This window comes from Sphaerodactylus townsendi, linkage group LG03, assembly GCF_021028975.2.
Source record: "Sphaerodactylus townsendi isolate TG3544 linkage group LG03, MPM_Stown_v2.3, whole genome shotgun sequence".
In the NCBI taxonomy this organism is placed as follows: Eukaryota; Metazoa; Chordata; class Lepidosauria; order Squamata; family Sphaerodactylidae; genus Sphaerodactylus; species Sphaerodactylus townsendi.
In genome coordinates this window covers 178294516-178312058 of record NC_059427.1, presented here as the reverse complement: position 1 = coordinate 178312058, position 17543 = coordinate 178294516, and the positions used below count along the sequence as shown (strand labels likewise).

General features: G+C 69.4%; 1 protein-coding gene across 1 annotated transcript in view; it reads left to right on the top strand.

The window, feature by feature from the left end:
• LOC125428049 (arf-GAP with GTPase, ANK repeat and PH domain-containing protein 2-like) overlaps window positions 1-17543 on the top strand; it is a 110944-nt gene that overhangs the window by 63224 nt on the left and 30177 nt on the right. The window contains exons 2-5 of the mRNA XM_048487626.1: window positions 8949-9101; window positions 11702-11788; window positions 11866-11970; window positions 14072-14231. Of these exons, the coding sequence (XP_048343583.1) occupies window positions 8949-9101; window positions 11702-11788; window positions 11866-11970; window positions 14072-14231 (505 nt within the window). The remainder of the gene's footprint in view (window positions 1-8948; window positions 9102-11701; window positions 11789-11865; window positions 11971-14071; window positions 14232-17543) is intronic.

Below are 17543 nucleotides of genomic sequence, written 5' to 3'. Positions count from 1 at the left end.
CCCCCACCCCCCCCCCCCCCCACCCCCCCCCCCCCCCACCCCCCCCCCCCCCCACCCCCCCCCCCCCCCACCCCCCCCCCCCCCCACCCCCCCCCCCCCCCACCCCCCCCCCCCCCCACCCCCCCCCCCCCCCACCCCCCCCCCCCCCCACCCCCCCCCCCCCCCACCCCCCCCCCCCCCCACCCCCCCCCCCCCCCACCCCCCCCCCCCCCCACCCCCCCCCCCCCCCACCCCCCCCCCCCCCCACCCCCCCCCCCCCCCACCCCCCCCCCCCCCCACCCCCCCCCCCCCCCACCCCCCCCCCCCCCCACCCCCCCCCCCCCCCACCCCCCCCCCCCCCCACCCCCCCCCCCCCCCACCCCCCCCCCCCCCCACCCCCCCCCCCCCCCACCCCCCCCCCCCCCCACCCCCCCCCCCCCCCACCCCCCCCCCCCCCCACCCCCCCCCCCCCCCACCCCCCCCCCCCCCCACCCCCCCCCCCCCCCACCCCCCCCCCCCCCCACCCCCCCCCCCCCCCACCCCCCCCCCCCCCCACCCCCCCCCCCCCCCACCCCCCCCCCCCCCCACCCCCCCCCCCCCCCACCCCCCCCCCCCCCCACCCCCCCCCCCCCCCACCCCCCCCCCCCCCCACCCCCCCCCCCCCCCACCCCCCCCCCCCCCCACCCCCCCCCCCCCCCACCCCCCCCCCCCCCCACCCCCCCCCCCCCCCACCCCCCCCCCCCCCCACCCCCCCCCCCCCCCACCCCCCCCCCCCCCCACCCCCCCCCCCCCCCACCCCCCCCCCCCCCCACCCCCCCCCCCCCCCACCCCCCCCCCCCCCCACCCCCCCCCCCCCCCACCCCCCCCCCCCCCCACCCCCCCCCCCCCCCACCCCCCCCCCCCCCCACCCCCCCCCCCCCCCACCCCCCCCCCCCCCCACCCCCCCCCCCCCCCACCCCCCCCCCCCCCCACCCCCCCCCCCCCCCACCCCCCCCCCCCCCCACCCCCCCCCCCCCCCACCCCCCCCCCCCCCCACCCCCCCCCCCCCCCACCCCCCCCCCCCCCCACCCCCCCCCCCCCCCACCCCCCCCCCCCCCCACCCCCCCCCCCCCCCACCCCCCCCCCCCCCCACCCCCCCCCCCCCCCACCCCCCCCCCCCCCCACCCCCCCCCCCCCCCACCCCCCCCCCCCCCCACCCCCCCCCCCCCCCACCCCCCCCCCCCCCCACCCCCCCCCCCCCCCACCCCCCCCCCCCCCCACCCCCCCCCCCCCCCACCCCCCCCCCCCCCCACCCCCCCCCCCCCCCACCCCCCCCCCCCCCCACCCCCCCCCCCCCCCACCCCCCCCCCCCCCCACCCCCCCCCCCCCCCACCCCCCCCCCCCCCCACCCCCCCCCCCCCCCACCCCCCCCCCCCCCCACCCCCCCCCCCCCCCACCCCCCCCCCCCCCCACCCCCCCCCCCCCCCACCCCCCCCCCCCCCCACCCCCCCCCCCCCCCACCCCCCCCCCCCCCCACCCCCCCCCCCCCCCACCCCCCCCCCCCCCCACCCCCCCCCCCCCCCACCCCCCCCCCCCCCCACCCCCCCCCCCCCCCACCCCCCCCCCCCCCCACCCCCCCCCCCCCCCACCCCCCCCCCCCCCCACCCCCCCCCCCCCCCACCCCCCCCCCCCCCCACCCCCCCCCCCCCCCACCCCCCCCCCCCCCCACCCCCCCCCCCCCCCACCCCCCCCCCCCCCCACCCCCCCCCCCCCCCACCCCCCCCCCCCCCCACCCCCCCCCCCCCCCACCCCCCCCCCCCCCCACCCCCCCCCCCCCCCACCCCCCCCCCCCCCCACCCCCCCCCCCCCCCACCCCCCCCCCCCCCCACCCCCCCCCCCCCCCACCCCCCCCCCCCCCCACCCCCCCCCCCCCCCACCCCCCCCCCCCCCCACCCCCCCCCCCCCCCACCCCCCCCCCCCCCCACCCCCCCCCCCCCCCACCCCCCCCCCCCCCCACCCCCCCCCCCCCCCACCCCCCCCCCCCCCCACCCCCCCCCCCCCCCACCCCCCCCCCCCCCCACCCCCCCCCCCCCCCACCCCCCCCCCCCCCCACCCCCCCCCCCCCCCACCCCCCCCCCCCCCCACCCCCCCCCCCCCCCACCCCCCCCCCCCCCCACCCCCCCCCCCCCCCACCCCCCCCCCCCCCCACCCCCCCCCCCCCCCACCCCCCCCCCCCCCCACCCCCCCCCCCCCCCACCCCCCCCCCCCCCCACCCCCCCCCCCCCCCACCCCCCCCCCCCCCCACCCCCCCCCCCCCCCACCCCCCCCCCCCCCCACCCCCCCCCCCCCCCACCCCCCCCCCCCCCCACCCCCCCCCCCCCCCACCCCCCCCCCCCCCCACCCCCCCCCCCCCCCACCCCCCCCCCCCCCCACCCCCCCCCCCCCCCACCCCCCCCCCCCCCCACCCCCCCCCCCCCCCACCCCCCCCCCCCCCCACCCCCCCCCCCCCCCACCCCCCCCCCCCCCCACCCCCCCCCCCCCCCACCCCCCCCCCCCCCCACCCCCCCCCCCCCCCACCCCCCCCCCCCCCCACCCCCCCCCCCCCCCACCCCCCCCCCCCCCCACCCCCCCCCCCCCCCACCCCCCCCCCCCCCCACCCCCCCCCCCCCCCACCCCCCCCCCCCCCCACCCCCCCCCCCCCCCACCCCCCCCCCCCCCCACCCCCCCCCCCCCCCACCCCCCCCCCCCCCCACCCCCCCCCCCCCCCACCCCCCCCCCCCCCCACCCCCCCCCCCCCCCACCCCCCCCCCCCCCCACCCCCCCCCCCCCCCACCCCCCCCCCCCCCCACCCCCCCCCCCCCCCACCCCCCCCCCCCCCCACCCCCCCCCCCCCCCACCCCCCCCCCCCCCCACCCCCCCCCCCCCCCACCCCCCCCCCCCCCCACCCCCCCCCCCCCCCACCCCCCCCCCCCCCCACCCCCCCCCCCCCCCACCCCCCCCCCCCCCCACCCCCCCCCCCCCCCACCCCCCCCCCCCCCCACCCCCCCCCCCCCCCACCCCCCCCCCCCCCCACCCCCCCCCCCCCCCACCCCCCCCCCCCCCCACCCCCCCCCCCCCCCACCCCCCCCCCCCCCCACCCCCCCCCCCCCCCACCCCCCCCCCCCCCCACCCCCCCCCCCCCCCACCCCCCCCCCCCCCCACCCCCCCCCCCCCCCACCCCCCCCCCCCCCCACCCCCCCCCCCCCCCACCCCCCCCCCCCCCCACCCCCCCCCCCCCCCACCCCCCCCCCCCCCCACCCCCCCCCCCCCCCACCCCCCCCCCCCCCCACCCCCCCCCCCCCCCACCCCCCCCCCCCCCCACCCCCCCCCCCCCCCACCCCCCCCCCCCCCCACCCCCCCCCCCCCCCACCCCCCCCCCCCCCCACCCCCCCCCCCCCCCACCCCCCCCCCCCCCCACCCCCCCCCCCCCCCACCCCCCCCCCCCCCCACCCCCCCCCCCCCCCACCCCCCCCCCCCCCCACCCCCCCCCCCCCCCACCCCCCCCCCCCCCCACCCCCCCCCCCCCCCACCCCCCCCCCCCCCCACCCCCCCCCCCCCCCACCCCCCCCCCCCCCCACCCCCCCCCCCCCCCACCCCCCCCCCCCCCCACCCCCCCCCCCCCCCACCCCCCCCCCCCCCCACCCCCCCCCCCCCCCACCCCCCCCCCCCCCCACCCCCCCCCCCCCCCACCCCCCCCCCCCCCCACCCCCCCCCCCCCCCACCCCCCCCCCCCCCCACCCCCCCCCCCCCCCACCCCCCCCCCCCCCCACCCCCCCCCCCCCCCACCCCCCCCCCCCCCCACCCCCCCCCCCCCCCACCCCCCCCCCCCCCCACCCCCCCCCCCCCCCACCCCCCCCCCCCCCCACCCCCCCCCCCCCCCACCCCCCCCCCCCCCCACCCCCCCCCCCCCCCACCCCCCCCCCCCCCCACCCCCCCCCCCCCCCACCCCCCCCCCCCCCCACCCCCCCCCCCCCCCACCCCCCCCCCCCCCCACCCCCCCCCCCCCCCACCCCCCCCCCCCCCCACCCCCCCCCCCCCCCACCCCCCCCCCCCCCCACCCCCCCCCCCCCCCACCCCCCCCCCCCCCCACCCCCCCCCCCCCCCACCCCCCCCCCCCCCCACCCCCCCCCCCCCCCACCCCCCCCCCCCCCCACCCCCCCCCCCCCCCACCCCCCCCCCCCCCCACCCCCCCCCCCCCCCACCCCCCCCCCCCCCCACCCCCCCCCCCCCCCACCCCCCCCCCCCCCCACCCCCCCCCCCCCCCACCCCCCCCCCCCCCCACCCCCCCCCCCCCCCACCCCCCCCCCCCCCCACCCCCCCCCCCCCCCACCCCCCCCCCCCCCCACCCCCCCCCCCCCCCACCCCCCCCCCCCCCCACCCCCCCCCCCCCCCACCCCCCCCCCCCCCCACCCCCCCCCCCCCCCACCCCCCCCCCCCCCCACCCCCCCCCCCCCCCACCCCCCCCCCCCCCCACCCCCCCCCCCCCCCACCCCCCCCCCCCCCCACCCCCCCCCCCCCCCACCCCCCCCCCCCCCCACCCCCCCCCCCCCCCACCCCCCCCCCCCCCCACCCCCCCCCCCCCCCACCCCCCCCCCCCCCCACCCCCCCCCCCCCCCACCCCCCCCCCCCCCCACCCCCCCCCCCCCCCACCCCCCCCCCCCCCCACCCCCCCCCCCCCCCACCCCCCCCCCCCCCCACCCCCCCCCCCCCCCACCCCCCCCCCCCCCCACCCCCCCCCCCCCCCACCCCCCCCCCCCCCCACCCCCCCCCCCCCCCACCCCCCCCCCCCCCCACCCCCCCCCCCCCCCACCCCCCCCCCCCCCCACCCCCCCCCCCCCCCACCCCCCCCCCCCCCCACCCCCCCCCCCCCCCACCCCCCCCCCCCCCCACCCCCCCCCCCCCCCACCCCCCCCCCCCCCCACCCCCCCCCCCCCCCACCCCCCCCCCCCCCCACCCCCCCCCCCCCCCACCCCCCCCCCCCCCCACCCCCCCCCCCCCCCACCCCCCCCCCCCCCCACCCCCCCCCCCCCCCACCCCCCCCCCCCCCCACCCCCCCCCCCCCCCACCCCCCCCCCCCCCCACCCCCCCCCCCCCCCACCCCCCCCCCCCCCCACCCCCCCCCCCCCCCACCCCCCCCCCCCCCCACCCCCCCCCCCCCCCACCCCCCCCCCCCCCCACCCCCCCCCCCCCCCACCCCCCCCCCCCCCCACCCCCCCCCCCCCCCACCCCCCCCCCCCCCCACCCCCCCCCCCCCCCACCCCCCCCCCCCCCCACCCCCCCCCCCCCCCACCCCCCCCCCCCCCCACCCCCCCCCCCCCCCACCCCCCCCCCCCCCCACCCCCCCCCCCCCCCACCCCCCCCCCCCCCCACCCCCCCCCCCCCCCACCCCCCCCCCCCCCCACCCCCCCCCCCCCCCACCCCCCCCCCCCCCCACCCCCCCCCCCCCCCACCCCCCCCCCCCCCCACCCCCCCCCCCCCCCACCCCCCCCCCCCCCCACCCCCCCCCCCCCCCACCCCCCCCCCCCCCCACCCCCCCCCCCCCCCACCCCCCCCCCCCCCCACCCCCCCCCCCCCCCACCCCCCCCCCCCCCCACCCCCCCCCCCCCCCACCCCCCCCCCCCCCCACCCCCCCCCCCCCCCACCCCCCCCCCCCCCCACCCCCCCCCCCCCCCACCCCCCCCCCCCCCCACCCCCCCCCCCCCCCACCCCCCCCCCCCCCCACCCCCCCCCCCCCCCACCCCCCCCCCCCCCCACCCCCCCCCCCCCCCACCCCCCCCCCCCCCCACCCCCCCCCCCCCCCACCCCCCCCCCCCCCCACCCCCCCCCCCCCCCACCCCCCCCCCCCCCCACCCCCCCCCCCCCCCACCCCCCCCCCCCCCCACCCCCCCCCCCCCCCACCCCCCCCCCCCCCCACCCCCCCCCCCCCCCACCCCCCCCCCCCCCCACCCCCCCCCCCCCCCACCCCCCCCCCCCCCCACCCCCCCCCCCCCCCACCCCCCCCCCCCCCCACCCCCCCCCCCCCCCACCCCCCCCCCCCCCCACCCCCCCCCCCCCCCACCCCCCCCCCCCCCCACCCCCCCCCCCCCCCACCCCCCCCCCCCCCCACCCCCCCCCCCCCCCACCCCCCCCCCCCCCCACCCCCCCCCCCCCCCACCCCCCCCCCCCCCCACCCCCCCCCCCCCCCACCCCCCCCCCCCCCCACCCCCCCCCCCCCCCACCCCCCCCCCCCCCCACCCCCCCCCCCCCCCACCCCCCCCCCCCCCCACCCCCCCCCCCCCCCACCCCCCCCCCCCCCCACCCCCCCCCCCCCCCACCCCCCCCCCCCCCCACCCCCCCCCCCCCCCACCCCCCCCCCCCCCCACCCCCCCCCCCCCCCACCCCCCCCCCCCCCCACCCCCCCCCCCCCCCACCCCCCCCCCCCCCCACCCCCCCCCCCCCCCACCCCCCCCCCCCCCCACCCCCCCCCCCCCCCACCCCCCCCCCCCCCCACCCCCCCCCCCCCCCACCCCCCCCCCCCCCCACCCCCCCCCCCCCCCACCCCCCCCCCCCCCCACCCCCCCCCCCCCCCACCCCCCCCCCCCCCCACCCCCCCCCCCCCCCACCCCCCCCCCCCCCCACCCCCCCCCCCCCCCACCCCCCCCCCCCCCCACCCCCCCCCCCCCCCACCCCCCCCCCCCCCCACCCCCCCCCCCCCCCACCCCCCCCCCCCCCCACCCCCCCCCCCCCCCACCCCCCCCCCCCCCCACCCCCCCCCCCCCCCACCCCCCCCCCCCCCCACCCCCCCCCCCCCCCACCCCCCCCCCCCCCCACCCCCCCCCCCCCCCACCCCCCCCCCCCCCCACCCCCCCCCCCCCCCACCCCCCCCCCCCCCCACCCCCCCCCCCCCCCACCCCCCCCCCCCCCCACCCCCCCCCCCCCCCACCCCCCCCCCCCCCCACCCCCCCCCCCCCCCACCCCCCCCCCCCCCCACCCCCCCCCCCCCCCACCCCCCCCCCCCCCCACCCCCCCCCCCCCCCACCCCCCCCCCCCCCCACCCCCCCCCCCCCCCACCCCCCCCCCCCCCCACCCCCCCCCCCCCCCACCCCCCCCCCCCCCCACCCCCCCCCCCCCCCACCCCCCCCCCCCCCCACCCCCCCCCCCCCCCACCCCCCCCCCCCCCCACCCCCCCCCCCCCCCACCCCCCCCCCCCCCCACCCCCCCCCCCCCCCACCCCCCCCCCCCCCCACCCCCCCCCCCCCCCACCCCCCCCCCCCCCCACCCCCCCCCCCCCCCACCCCCCCCCCCCCCCACCCCCCCCCCCCCCCACCCCCCCCCCCCCCCACCCCCCCCCCCCCCCACCCCCCCCCCCCCCCACCCCCCCCCCCCCCCACCCCCCCCCCCCCCCACCCCCCCCCCCCCCCACCCCCCCCCCCCCCCACCCCCCCCCCCCCCCACCCCCCCCCCCCCCCACCCCCCCCCCCCCCCACCCCCCCCCCCCCCCACCCCCCCCCCCCCCCACCCCCCCCCCCCCCCACCCCCCCCCCCCCCCACCCCCCCCCCCCCCCACCCCCCCCCCCCCCCACCCCCCCCCCCCCCCACCCCCCCCCCCCCCCACCCCCCCCCCCCCCCACCCCCCCCCCCCCCCACCCCCCCCCCCCCCCACCCCCCCCCCCCCCCACCCCCCCCCCCCCCCACCCCCCCCCCCCCCCACCCCCCCCCCCCCCCACCCCCCCCCCCCCCCACCCCCCCCCCCCCCCACCCCCCCCCCCCCCCACCCCCCCCCCCCCCCACCCCCCCCCCCCCCCACCCCCCCCCCCCCCCACCCCCCCCCCCCCCCACCCCCCCCCCCCCCCACCCCCCCCCCCCCCCACCCCCCCCCCCCCCCACCCCCCCCCCCCCCCACCCCCCCCCCCCCCCACCCCCCCCCCCCCCCACCCCCCCCCCCCCCCACCCCCCCCCCCCCCCACCCCCCCCCCCCCCCACCCCCCCCCCCCCCCACCCCCCCCCCCCCCCACCCCCCCCCCCCCCCACCCCCCCCCCCCCCCACCCCCCCCCCCCCCCCCCCCCCCCCGCCCCCACCCCCCCCCCCCCCCACCCCCCCCCCCCCCCCCCCCCCCCCCCCCCCCCCCCCCCCCCCCCCCACCCCCTCCCCCCCCCACCCCCCCCCCCCCCCCCCCCCCCCCCCCGCCCCCCCCCCCCCCCACCCCCCCCCCCCCCCCCCCCCCCCCCCACCCCCCCCCCCCCCCACCCCCCCCCCCCCCCCCCCCCCGAACTCTCTCAGCCCCACCTACCTCACAAGGTGTCTGTTGTGGGGAGAGGAAGGGAAAGGAGCTTGTAAGCCTCCTTGAGTCTCCTTACAGGAGAGAAAGGTGGGGTATAGATCCAAACTCCTCCTCCTCTTCTTCTTCTTTTTCATCATCATAACTGAGACTTGTTCTCCATGCAACAGATGAGGTGGTAGAAACTTCGCAGCTTATATTAGTTCAGGCTGCAGGCGAGGGACCATATGATTGAACGTTCTCCTGCGTGTGTATAAAGTGCCACCAAGTCTCAGCCGATGCATGGCAACCCAATAGGGTTTTCAAGGCAAGAGATGTTCCGAGGTGTTTTGCCATTGCCTGCCTCCACATGGGGTGAGAGAGTTCTGAGAGAACTTTGACTGGCCCAAGGTCACCCAGCAGGGTTCATATGGAGGAGTGGGAAATCAAACCTGGTTCTCCAGAGTAGAGTCCACTCCTCTGAAGCACTATGCCATGCTCCAACATGCTTAAAAAACGCCCAGCCCAAGCACCACTTTTCTGCTAGTTTTCTATATGCAGGGATTCCCCCGTTTTCGAACATAACACACACACACAGCTGCAGCCTGAGGCAGTATAGTCTTGGAAACCCTTATGTGCTGTTATTGTAGGCCAGGCCTCTGTCCTTTCCTTGGGCAAGGGGGCCGGTGTGAGTCGTCTTCAACTTTTTCCTAGGCAAGTAACGGTGGCCATACAAGCGACTACTCCTCATCCCTGCCTTCCACACCGAACATCAGCCATCGGGAGCTGCGCGGTGAAGCCTCAGCCATTATCGGTACACCAAGCTCCCTCCACCGTGGGACCAAACGGAGAACCAGCCTTTTCACTGTGAGTTCCGTAGGATTGTAATGGGAATGGTGAGCAGGGACAGGAGAATCAGCCTAGCCCGGAAAAAAAGCCCTCTTGAATCCTCTGATTAACAACCGAAGAGCTAGAAATATCACAGCTACTGCAAGGAAGCATGGGGGGGGGGGGAGCTAGATATTGTTGCCTTTCTCTGCCTTTCCCCCCGCCCTCTCAAAAAATACCCATGCAGTAGGATCTGATGATAAAGGCCATGATAGTTCCCATGATAGTTGCATGGGAATGTCAACTTAATGCACGGCAGCTGTGAAAAAGGCAAACTCTATGCTGGGGATAATTAGGAAAGGAATTGAGAATAAAACTGCAAAGATTGTCATGCCCTTATATAAAGCAGTGGTGCGACCGCACTTGGAGTACTGTGTTCAGTTCTGGTCGCCACATCTCAAAAAGGATATTGAAGAGATAGAAAAAGTGCAGAGAAGGGCAACGAGGATGATTGAGGGACTAGAGCACCTTCCCTATGAGGAGAGGCTGCAGCGTTTGGGACTCTTTAGTTTGGAGAGGAGACGTCTGAGGGGGGATATGATTGAAGTCTATAAAATTATGCATGGGGTAGAAAATGTTGACAGAGAGAAATTTTTCTCTCTTTCTCACAATACTAGAACCAGGGGGCATACATTGAAAATGCTGGGGGGAAGAATTAGGACTAATAAAAGGAAACACTTCTTCACGCAACGTGTGATTGGTGTTTGGAATATGCTGCCACAGGAGGTGGTGATGGCCACTAACCTGGATAGCTTTAAAAGGGGCTTGGACAGATTTATGGAGGAGAAGTCGATTTATGGCTACCAATCTTGATCCTCTTTGATCTGAGATTGCAAATGCCTTAGCAGACCAGGTGCTCGGGAGCAGCAGCCGCAGAAGGCCATTGCTTTCACATCCTACATGTGAGCTCCCAAAGGCACCTGGTGGGCCACTGTGAGTAGCAGAGAGCTGGACTAGATGGACTGTGGTCTGATCCAGCTGGCTTGTTCTTATGTTCTTATGTTCTTAAGTGTATAGTATCCAAAACTTTGTGTCTTTGAGAGTCCCCAGCTCGGTAACTTCTAGATCCAAAATGTAGCTTCCAATTCTGTATCAGCCATGTTGGGTCAAGGCAGTAATATCCACGCTGTTTTCTGCAGAATGGCACGACTCAGTAGATTTGTAGAAAGTTGATTTGACACCCTGCTTTTTTCTATTGTACAATGTCTCAAAGGGGCTTACAATCACCTTCCCCTCCCCTCCACACACACATAACAGGCACCTAGAGGAGGCTGAGCGAGTTCTGAGAGAACTGTGACTGGCCCAAGGTCGACCAGTAGGCTTCATGTGGAGGAGAGGGGAAACAAACCTGATTCCCCAGATTAGAGTCCACTACTCTTGTGGAGGAATGGGGAATCAAACCCAGTTCTTCAGTTTCGAGTCCACTGTTCTTGACTAGTACATCCCAGTGCCCTGGTTAGACAATTTTCTCTAAACAGTGGTGTGCCTGCAGTGTGCAGCTGCTGGGCAGTGGGTTTCAACCCATAGGTCAGAGCTGTCAGATGAGTCATAGATCCCCAACTGCTGGGTCACAGACCACCACCAAAATTATCAATTATTCTGCTGATTTATGCTGCTAGTTCACATGCACAGAGAAAGCCTGCCCCTCCTGGCATGCACAAACAGCAATATGGGCCGTTTTGCACGGCCACCTGAGTGGGGGTGCATCAGAATAGTTTGTTGATGCACCCCCCGGGACCGTTCGCATGGACGGTCCTGCTGGGTGCGCAGCTGACGGCGCAGCCCTTGCACGGGCTGCGCTGTCCCCAAACGGCTCTTACCTTCTCCTGGCTTCCGTCGCGTTGCGGAGGCCAGGGGACATGCCCCCGTGGCCAGCGCGACGGCTCTGGAGTCGGAGGCCAGGAAGCGTGTCCCCTGGCCTCCACAACGCAACGGAAGCCAAGAGAAGGTAAGAGCCATTTGGGGAAGGCGGGAGGAAAATGCTGACTACCACCCGCTGCTGTTCGCATGGCAGCGGGTGGAAGACACCACTTTTGGAAAACCTTGTGAGGTTCAAAAGCAGCTTTTTTTGTACCGCTTGGCCGGCACAAGCACAGCGCTGCTGCAGTGCAGAAGCGCCTGCTGTCCCAAAGCGCCCCAGGGACTGTGTTTTTACCGTCCCTGAGGCACTGTTATTGGGCTGTGCGGAAACAGCCATGGTGAGGTGAGATCACTCAGCGGGAAAAAGGGTTCCTTTGTACTCAGGGTAGGGCTCCCCTTTCTGTCATGCAACTCTAATGTCACTACTTGTCACTTACTTGCAACTCATTGGATCTCATGCTGCTACCTGGAGTTTAAAAGTAGGTCTTGGAACTGGGAAAGATTGAAAACCTCTCTAGAGGGTCCAGTTTCAGTTCATGCGGAATTATAACAAAAGTCCCAAGGCCTGGGTTTCAGACTGTACTCTGAAATTCCTCCCAGAACCTCTGCAGCACACAGAAACTGAGGCAGAAAGAATTCCCCAAAGTTGGAAAGTTTGAAAACCTCTGGATTTTGAAGCATTGCCGTGTTTCCATTGATCTCTCTGTGTCTCTTCGTAGAATCGCAGAGGGAGCGACACAGAGAAACGGAGCCTGGACAGCAGGGGTGAAACCACGGGGAGTGGCCGAGCCATCCCTATCAAACAGGTGCCCTCTTAAACTCAAAGCCGGTTGTTGGTTTTGCTTCTTAACGGCTCGCTCACGCCCATTGCCTCTCCTTTCAGAGTTTCCTGCTGAAACGAAGTGGCAACTCTCTGAACAAGGAATGGAAGAAAAAATACGTGACCCTGTCCAGCAATGGCCTTCTCTTCTATCATCCCAGCATTAACGTAAGTGCACCATAGCCTGAGCCCTGGGAGAGATGGAGGCTGAGGCGCCCGCCATGCCCCCGCCCGCCATGCCCCCGCATTGGCCCCCGCCCAGTGCAAGACGCCCCCCCCCCCCGTCCCCTGGGTGCTATGCCACTGAGCTGAGGTAAAATAGTGATTCCTCAGGCCATTGCTTATGCTACAGAGAATCAGGCATTTACTTAGCTGGTCCAGGTTACAAGCAGCTAGACCACAATGGGCCTTTCCCCACTTACCTTAAGCCCCACACTCCTTGAGGAGAGTAGCGTGGGGTCCTCCAGCATTCCCCACGAGAGGGGTGGCGACAGCGTAGCTGCCCCGACGCTGCCGCGCCCCCTCAGCGCGCGGCATCCCTGGCGCTCTTGCAAAGGGCGCCTTTTGATGACCCCGCACAGAGCACGGAGTCGTGGGGACGCCCGGGCGCGCACCAGGGATGCTGCGCGCTGGGAGCAGTACGCAGCAAAGGGCCCACAAAGGTAAGTGGGGAAAGGGCCACTGAGGAGTTCCTCTCTACTGGCTCACCTTTCCACATCCTTTCACAAATAGACTCTGCTGGCACCAGCAGGCCATTAATAAAATTGCAGAGAAACAGCTGCCATCAGACTTTCTATAAAAAAAATCAGAAACCCCTCCCTCAGTTCAGCCAACTTGGGGGGGGGGGGGGGGGTTGAAATTTTACTTATTTGTGGTATTCTGAACTAACCAGGCCCTTTCTTGTACCTTGACAAGGCGTTGCTGTTGTTTTTTTGTGGTTGCAAAGATACCAATTTCAGAAAAAGAAAAATTTTATCTTCAAGAACATTGCACACAGTTGATACAACGAAGCCCGCAGTTGAACTGCAAAATAACGCAGCATTTGAGAACAAAGCCAATTCAACTGAACCTCAATTTTCAGGACACCTAATGCCCAGTTTGGATCAGGGCTGCAGGGGGAAGGGGATTTAGCCTTTTGGGATGGACAGGCCCGGCTCCTTTTCCCCCCCGAGGCAACTAATGGGAGCTGGCATTACTCTGGAGGAGGGTGACAGTTTAAAACAGGGAGGGGGTTTTTTTGAGCAAAGGGAGGCAGGCCTCAGCATGGAAGAGGAAGAATTTTGAGTCTCTGAAGGGAACAGCATGGGGTGAAGCTGACTTCTGAAAACAGTTCCTTTGTAAATGGTGACTGCTGGGGTGATCTGGGGTTATAGGTTGACATATTAGAAACGCGGTATTGTTGTGTTTGAGGCCCCCATGTTGTCAAAGTTGTAAATAGACATTAACTCTGGTTTTCTCCATTTAAACACTGAGGAATGGGTGCCAGTTACATCAGGGGAAGAAGCTCACGAAAGCTAAGATCTCAGCCTGTTTATAAATATATTTTGAGGTGAAATAAAGAGCGGCAGCATGTTCGAGACTCTAGTCCCAATAGCTCTGGGCTACCTTGTCTGGCGGTCCTCTGCGAGAGGACCTGGTAGGTGAAGTGGTCATCACGATATATTTTAAAAGAGGCAAGACAAGCGGTGACCTGCGTCTGCCTGACCTCCCTGTAACCCTGCACTTGTATGGTGATGGTGGAAGATAGTAGAAACTCGAAGGCTCCTTCTGCACATGCAGAATAATGCACTTTGAATCCACTTTGCAGCTGGATTTTACTGTGCAGAACAACAGAATCCACTTGCAAGCAATTGTGAAAGTGGATTGAAAGTGCATTATTCTGCATGTGCGGAAGGGGCCTGAGTGAAGGGAAAGAGAGATTCGTGTCTTCCTTTCCTCTTGTGCCATTTTCTTGATCTGAAATGGCCTCAGAGCGCCATTCTTTGCTCTTCTGCAGGAATTGTGTGTGTCCCGATGAGTTTGATGTTAAGTTCCCTTGATGGGACAAATAGCAACTCCCCTCGATTCTCAACAGCCTGTTCTGCCACTTCAGAGGTCTGCCCCATCGTTCCCCGCTTTGTTCTCCTGCACATGTGAATTGGGCTTTTGTGCTTGGGTGGACGGAGCTAGAAGTGCCAGCGATTTTCAAAAGGAAAGTTTTTTTTTAAAAAATCACTGATTTAGTGTTTGTGGTGCCCATTCTCTTCACCCATTCTTTGTGCCCCTCTAGGACTATATCCATAGCACCCATGGCAAAGAAATGGACCTGCTCCGTACCACAGTCAAGGTGCCAGGGAAGCGCCCACCACGAGCTATTTCGGCCTGCGGTGCCTCCTCAAGCATTAATGGCTTGGTGAAGGATGTGAGCAGCGTTGGAGTAGGAGACAGCAGTAAGTGACTTGTAGCTGCAACAACACGAGCCACCGCTGTAACAGGTCCCTCTTATTTTTCTTTAGTCACTCCACACAAATCATAAGGTTTTGTGCCAAATGGCATGTGTAGTGGTTAAGAGTAGGTAAACTCTGATCTAGCGTACCAGGTTTGATTCCCCACTCCTCCACTTGAGCAGCAGACTCTAAGCTGGTGAACTGAATTTGTTTCCCCGCTCCTGCACATGAAGCCTGCTGGGAGACCTTCAGCTAGTCACAGTTCTTTAAAACTCTCTCAGCCCCACCTGCCTCACAAGGTGTCTTTTGTGGGGAGAAGAAAGGAAAAGGAGTTTGTAAGCCTCTTTGAGTCTCCTTACAGCAGAGAAAGGTGGGGTATAAATCCCAACTCATCTCTTCTAAAAGAATGCAAGAAGACTTTTATGCTGATTAGTTCCCTTGTGTGTGCAATCACTGGGTCGAATCCAGACTTAAAATTTTAGTGACAATATTTTCCTGCGCGCTTTCAGAAGTTCTACTCTCTGGTGCCATTTCAACAGCCCCTGGTGGGAGCTGTTTTCCCCGATGCACCCCCAGAGAGCTTTTGGGAGACTTTTAAAAACAGTGATTGTTATAGTTCTGTAACACTATAATGCTGGAACAGTTACCAATTGTTTTTGAACCCTCAAAAAGACCCCTGGTGGTACAGTGGCGGGGGGGGGGGGGGATGCAAGGAAGAAAAAGGAGTGGCAGTAAGGGGAGAATAAATTTGCAGAAAACTCCCGTATGGAATCCTTACTGTGCAGAAACAGCTGTGCATTATCTTTTTTATCAAAATTGACCTATCTCATTTTTTCCCATTTAAAATGACCTCAACTGCTATTTACATAAGCCCTGTGCAGATAACCTCATTTTGGCTGCTTTCATGGGGAGGAAGAGAGCATAAGCATACAGCATAAGCATACAGGAGCAGCAGTGGCGCAGTGGTTAAGAGCAGGTGTACTCTAATCTGGAGGAACCGGGTTTGATTCCCCGCTCTGCCACCTGAGCTGTGGAGGCTTATCTGGGGAATTTAGATTAGCCTGTACACTCCAATCCATGCCAGCTGGGTGACCTTGGGCTAGTCACAGTTCTTCTGAGCTCTCTCAGCCTCACCTACCTCACAGGGTGTTTGTTGTGAGGGGGGAAGGGAAAGGAATTTGTAAGCCCCTTTGAGTCTCCTTTAGGAGAGAAAGGGGGGATATAAATCCAACTCTTCTTCTTCCCCCCGTCTCTGGACGATCACGAAGACATCTGTACAGAGTAAATCTGTAGAAGAATTGTTAGTGCGTATGTTCCTTCACCATGATTAGCAACATTGCTGGTCCTGTTGTTGATCAGAGGGAGGGAGCCTGTGTATGGAATACTTACTCATCACATTTGTACTGTGCAGATGACTAAGTGGAAGTGAAGGTCAGGGCTATTCCCCTCATGTCTACTCCCCCTCCCCTTGCAGGCATTTAACGTTTGGACTAGTCATCAATACAGGTCTATTATCAGTGGAGACCAAATGCAATGCAAATGGAAGGCCCATAGCCTTCTTTAGACTGAGGTAAATATTCACTCTCTTCCCTGTGCTTTTACTCTTGAATGATACTTTGGGGAGTACTTAAGGGAGAACAGAGCTGCCATTACTTTTTATGCGGTTGCTAATTGGAAATGTGTAAGCCACAATCCTCACGTTATCACGGTGGTGCTTTTCCCACACAAAACAACAATGTGGGCTCCACAGCAATAGCGTCTCGCCATCTCTCCATGTGAGAACATTTATTTATGTGTTATGGTAAATTTATGTGCCATGCTTTTCATTCTGAGAAAAGTTACAACATGATTTAGAACATCAAAACCACCACATATATTAGCAATTCATTATTGTTGTTGTTGTTGTTGTTGTTGTTGTTGTTGTTGTTGTTGTTGTTGTTGTTGTTGTTGTTGTTGTTGTTCAGCTTAATAGACTGCCCAACCCCCGAAGGGCTCTGGGCGGTGTACAATGAGACATAAAACAAATACAATATAAGGTCTCATAAATACAATATAACGATAAAACATTAAAATTCATTAAAATACAACGGATGCAAGTTAGTGAAGATTAAAAGTATAGCGAGACAGCAACTAGGAGATTAATAAAAACCCACTTCCAAGACATGGGAAGTCCTTCTGCCAGTGAGTGACGCATCTCTCTGGGGACCCTTGCTATGAGAATCTTCCACAGAATCTGCCTGGTGACTAGAGGACTACAGAAGATGTCATGGCAGCTTTTGGGGCTTCCTATTCTTTATCACCTACTTTATGCCCCCTTGCCTGTTCTTTTTCCTCCCCCTCTTAACTTCGTTCCTTCCTTCCCTTTTTTCTATTTCTTTTAATTCATTCCTCGTGGTGGTGGGTAGTGGAAACTAAAATACTTTCCCTGGGATTTTCCTGGGAAGCCTTGCAAATGCTGCCTGCTTCTGAAATCTTCTCTCAATTAAAAAGGCGACTTGCTAGATCAAGAGTTTCAAGTTCTGCAGGACAAGGCGAGAAGCAATTGCTCCCCCCTCTTTTTTAACATCAAATTTAAAATCAATCACATGGCAGATTATTTGAGTTTACTTCAGGAGCCCAAGCATAGATGGATAATCACTAGGGCTCGTTGTAACTCCTTCCCTTGCTCTATGTTACAAGGAAGGTTCCGAAAAATTGACCTGCAAGAGCGGAAATGTCCTCATTGTATCACAGCGATTCAAACCATGGAACATATATTGCTCGACTGCCCCAAATACGAGGGATCTAGGACCAGACTTTTTGCTCTTTGTCCTGTAATCTTTAATGAATACTCTGCTGTGGGGAAGATTACGTTTCTACTTAACAATTCCACCTCCGAGATTTTAACTTTTGTAGCTAGGTTCCTTATAGAAACTTTGAAATGATTACCTGTGATGGTTCTCATGTATGGGATACTTGTTTGGACAATGTTGGCTGTTATGTGGATTCTATGCCTAATAAAGGTTTATATATATATATATTTATGGTCCCACTGGGCAATACGCTATGGGAACCGATTGTCAATTACTAATTTTAATTGCAAATCTTTGTTGTAAGATGCCTTGAGCTCCATAGAGAAAAGGGCGGCCTAAAAATCAAATTATAACTACATAAGCATAAGCATGAGCATTTTATTGTCATTGTGCACGCACAACGAAATTTACAGCAGCATTCCTCGATGCACACAATTTCAGACTCATACCCCATCCTCACTTTCCCCTTCCTCCACCCATCCCTACACAGCCCCAAACACATCAACACGAAGCCACGGAGTTC